The 4,614-nt window shown below is 39.8% G+C and overlaps 2 protein-coding genes across 2 annotated transcripts; both read right to left on the minus strand.

Annotated features, from left to right (window-relative positions):
* Positions 1-8: 8 nt before the first annotated feature.
* On the minus strand, positions 9-1,261 carry LOC106303826 (probable ribose-5-phosphate isomerase 2). The gene has a single exon (XM_013740157.1). It carries the CDS (start codon positions 974-976, stop codon positions 176-178), a length of 801 nt encoding a protein of 266 aa, XP_013595611.1. The 5' UTR covers positions 977-1,261; the 3' UTR covers positions 9-175.
* A 603-nt stretch (positions 1,262-1,864) lies between these two features.
* LOC106304462 lies at positions 1,865-2,619 on the minus strand. Its single transcript, XM_013740869.1, has one exon. It carries the CDS (start codon positions 2,565-2,567, stop codon positions 2,091-2,093), a length of 477 nt encoding a protein of 158 aa, XP_013596323.1. The 5' UTR covers positions 2,568-2,619; the 3' UTR covers positions 1,865-2,090.
* Between the last annotated feature and the right edge of the window lie 1,995 nt (positions 2,620-4,614).

A 4,614-nucleotide genomic window follows, 5' to 3' on the forward strand; every position in this document is an offset into this window, starting at 1 on the left:
TTCCGCTTTTATCAATTTATTATATTTTGAAAGTGACGGGTGACACATAAAGATTCAGATGATGATGATCAAGTATCCAAAACTCTGCGAAAGAAAGGTCAAATCTCCTCCTCACAGTGACATCATATATCAAAGTAATCCTCTCCTTCTCCAAATACCCACCTAAACAAGAAGATCAATAGGAGCTGTGTTTGTTCTTGATCTTGACACCAAGCTCACCAGCAATGATAACAGTGGAAGCCATATCAAGAAACATCCCATGCTCCACGACTCCAGGTAGCCTCAGAATCTCATCACTCACCGCATTCAAATCTCCCATATCTTTCTCCAAATACATATCCACAATATAATTCCCATTGTCCGTCACAAAAGCCTTCCCTTTCTCCCCCAACCTTAGCTTCGCCTCGCAGCCGTAACCCTCCATCACTCTCCTTAGCCTCTCCGCCGTGAACTTCCAGCAGAAAGGCACAGTCTCCACCGGAAGAGCCATCTTGCTTCCACCTATATGTTTCACCATCTTCGACTCGTCGACGATCACCACGAACTTCTTGGAAGCTCCTTCGATCATCTTCTCCCGGAGCAGAGACCCTCCGCGTCCTTTCACGAGGTTGAGACAAGGGTCGACCTCGTCGGCGCCGTCTATGGAGAGGTCGATGACGGGATGCGCGTCGAGATCGGAGAGAGGGATGTTGAGGGAGAGAGCCTGCTCCTGCGTCTTCTTGGACGTGGGTATCCCGACGATGTTCTCGAGTTTGCCTTGCCGGAGAAGCTCGCCGATGCGGTCGACGGCGTGTTTGGCGGTGGAGCCGGTGCCGAGGCCGAGGACCATGTTGGATTGGACGAAGTCGACGGCTTTGTAAGCGGCGATTCGTTTGAGCTCGTCTTGGGTTAATGTCATCGAAGGCGGCGGCGGCGAGGGGACATCGATGGGGGATTTGTCGGATGTAATGAAGAGAGGATCATACGCAAGCGCCATTTAAACTTCTATAAAGAAAATTCAATACTAATCAATAAATGTAAATCAAATTTAGGAACCGAGAAGAAGAATCGTGTGGAATAAGAAGAAAAAGACAATATTTTGGAGAAATTGTTAGGGGATTGAGAGGAGGCAATGAATAGAGAGAAAGGTCGAATGAAATGTTTGTATAAATAGAGAGTATGGAATACGAAATTACGAAGAAGAATGTGAGAAGAAGGAAGAATATGTTTGTGTGGTGGCGGAGAAAAGAAACTGAAGACTACTGAAGATGGGGTTTGTGGAAGAACAAACGAGTCAAGACGCACACTTCACTTTCGAGAATAGACAAACCCGAATCTTACGGATTTGATTTTTTGTCCCGTATTTTTTTTCATTTACGTAAAATACCCAAACTTCACCCAAATCCAAAATTGGTAACTTTTCTCTTCTTTTTAAAAAATGGTACTTCTCTCTTCCAAAATTACACTTAAAAGAAAAAGAGTTTTCTCCTCACTTTTACTAGATACTCATTTTTTACTTGGTAGAAATAAAGCTACAAAATTATAATAGAGATTGGTGGGTCAATTAAATAAATTTGACAACCTTTTTCATCAACTGAAGATTGGAAATAGCGGGCTTGGGTTAAATTCACGCGTTTCGTTACTTTTGGGTTAAACGCCAAATATGATCAAAGGAAATTGGAAATATGATTATGTTGAAAAAAAAAAAAAATTGGAAATATGACCAAGTAAAAGTTTTTGGGTCCAAAAGGGGGCATACAAACCAAAGACTCCGTTCTACAGTTCACTGTCGTTTCTTAAAGGGAAAACAAACTATCAACAAAAATGGTAGCATAAGAAACATGAGAACGAAAGTTAAACTCCACTAACTTATTAAGAAATCATGTAATCAGATTGTACTCTCTTTTGTCACAATAACATATGAAAAAACAAAAAAAAAAAACTTATACAGGTTTCATGAAAGAAGTGATAAATTAATAACGAGTTTTTGAACTTAGTTTAAGTATAGTATAAATCAGATAAAATAATATAAGAATATGTGTATATACAATATACAAAAAAAAAAAAAATTGTGGGCAAGTAAAAGGAAAGAATGAAACGGGCCAGGCAGATCAGCCCACATGGCCCGACGTTGCGGCGGCGAGAACCCAATGGAGGAGGTCTAGAAGGCGAAACGCCATAACAGAGGAGGAAACAGGAACGCTGAGGAGGAGGAGAAGCAGCGTTGTGATTGCGACGGTGGGGCGAGAGTTCATGAGGAAGCTCTGGAGAAGACCAACGGAATCGCAGATCATAGTGTCGTAGCTACTGTAGAAACGCTTCTCCCAATCCAACCAGTGAGAAGGCGGCTCGTAGTTTCGCTCCACCATCTTCATCTCGTGGATGCGTTTCCTTAGAATTATCATGTTCTCGTCCACCAGTCTTCCTCCTCCGTAGTAATGGTCCTTCCCTGAAGACGCAGCAGCAAAAACGCTCATCTTCATCTTCTTCTGTGTCCTCCACGTCGTCGTTTTAATCGGGGAAAACACCAATGGATGGAACCGGAGTGGGGACGTCGAAGCTGGTGAAGAGATCAGTGTGGCTTCCATTGTAATGAGATCGGTTTTGTAAGATTGTTTAATGTCAATGTATAATGTTTGAAGGGATGAACAAGTGGAAATATATTTATAACCTGATTATTTGGATATAATAAAATAAAAACAAAAGTGGGGCTATATGATTATTGATTACCGCGTTGCCACCTGCTAATTTCGATTTGATAAATGGAGCCCACTTTTTCTTCTCTTCCACGTCATTTTCATTTCCACCTGTTGTTTCTTACCCCTCGCACAAGATTCGGTGATTCTATTAAGAAATCTCCCTACGCGTCTTTTACTATTCGTTAATCAAGTAATCAACCATTGTTGCATAACATTTCTATCAAATTACAATTTTTCTAAGTCTATGGACATTCGATGATTTATTTTAGTCTATATTCGCTTCAACGCTCTTGTATATTGAAGGTTGAAAAATAGTCGGTTTTTGATCGAGATACACACTTGACCTATGTTTTGTTTATGAGATTCGGCTACTGAAACAGACACTCACTTGAGATTCTAGATTCAATATCTAACCAGTTGATGATTTAGTCGAATAAATTTGAGTAAGATATTAGATATGTTATAATGACAGAAGAAAGTGGATGACAAATGAATTGACAAAGCGATGCACTGCGAAACCTCCTCTACGGTACGCAAACTTGATAGCTTGCTGGTTTGGGAAACACGGCATTTGGAAAAGGAAGTGTAATTGAGATGAGAAGCCACCATTAGTGATCTGCACATGATGTGCCAATGCATACATTGATTAGTTGCTCTTTTCCATAACAATTAAAAAACAACTCCGTATGTAGTAGTATATTATGTCCATTCATTATAACAGAATTGACCTCCTATTTGTTTATGTAATGACACCCGACAAAGCGCACAAGTCGGTGACCATTTTAATTATGCGTTTACTTTATCATACTTCAATAAAACTAATGTTCAATCAAATTATTGGGATATTAATAATTTAATTATTACACTCCCATGGTTTTATTTGTATAACTGCACTTAAAATCCAAATTCTTTATGGTGATATTTCTTTCTTAACTTTTGTTTTTGTTTTTTTTAATCGTCTGAACTCAATTAAGAGGGAATAACCAATATTCGTACGGAAACAAAAGGATGAAAAACAAACGGAAACAAGGATGAAGCACAAACACCAACAGAATGATCTTAAGGGAAAGATTTAGCAAACGTTGGAGATGGCTTCTTCTTGAATCCTGTTGTGAAGCCAGGCTGGGCCTCCAAGGGCAAGGTAAGAGTGAAACCTTCCATCCTGAGTTACACTTCTTGCAATGTCTCGTGCAATGAAATTTGAATAAGTTGACTCCTGTTCAAAAGTCACCGAATCGAATCAAGAGTATTCCGAGGAAATATCAATCCGTCGGAATATTCTTATGGAATACCGAGGAAAAATGTGTTCCTCGGAAAAAACCGATGAATTCCGAGGATATATTATAGCCGTTAGAAAGCCGTTGGGGTATTTTAATAATTCCGAGGAAATTCCGACGAACTAGCCGTTGGCGTCGGAATTCCGTCAGAATTTCCTCGGTCTGTCGGCAGGATTTCAACTATAAATACAAGCACCCCTCTTCCTCTTCATTCACTCCATATCTTCATCCTCCCTCTTACTTTCTTTACACACGAATTTGATTCCTAAAAAAACATGTCTTCTTCAAATTATTTTCGTTCTTGGATCGATCGACCTCATTTGGATCCGAACACGAGATTGCTTACGGAAGAATACCAACGAGGTATAACCGAATTCATGGGGTTAGTTCACCGACAACCGGAAGCAAAAACAGGTATGTTAAGATGTCCTTGCTCTAATTGTAAAAATAGAAAGGTTATTAAAGAGTGGGATGTTTGGACTCATCTATATTTGAGTGGGTTTACACGAAGTTACAAAATTTGGTATCATCATGGGGAAACTGATTATGAACATGGTAGTACTAGCGAACCTCAGCCAGCGGTTAGATTAGAAGAACCAATTAGAACAGATGTAGATTATGGTGTAGGTACTGAGCAGATGATAAATGATCATTTTAGA

The sequence above is a fragment of the Brassica oleracea genome, chromosome C7, assembly GCF_000695525.1.
Source record: "Brassica oleracea var. oleracea cultivar TO1000 chromosome C7, BOL, whole genome shotgun sequence".
In the NCBI taxonomy this organism is placed as follows: Eukaryota; Viridiplantae; Streptophyta; class Magnoliopsida; order Brassicales; family Brassicaceae; genus Brassica; species Brassica oleracea.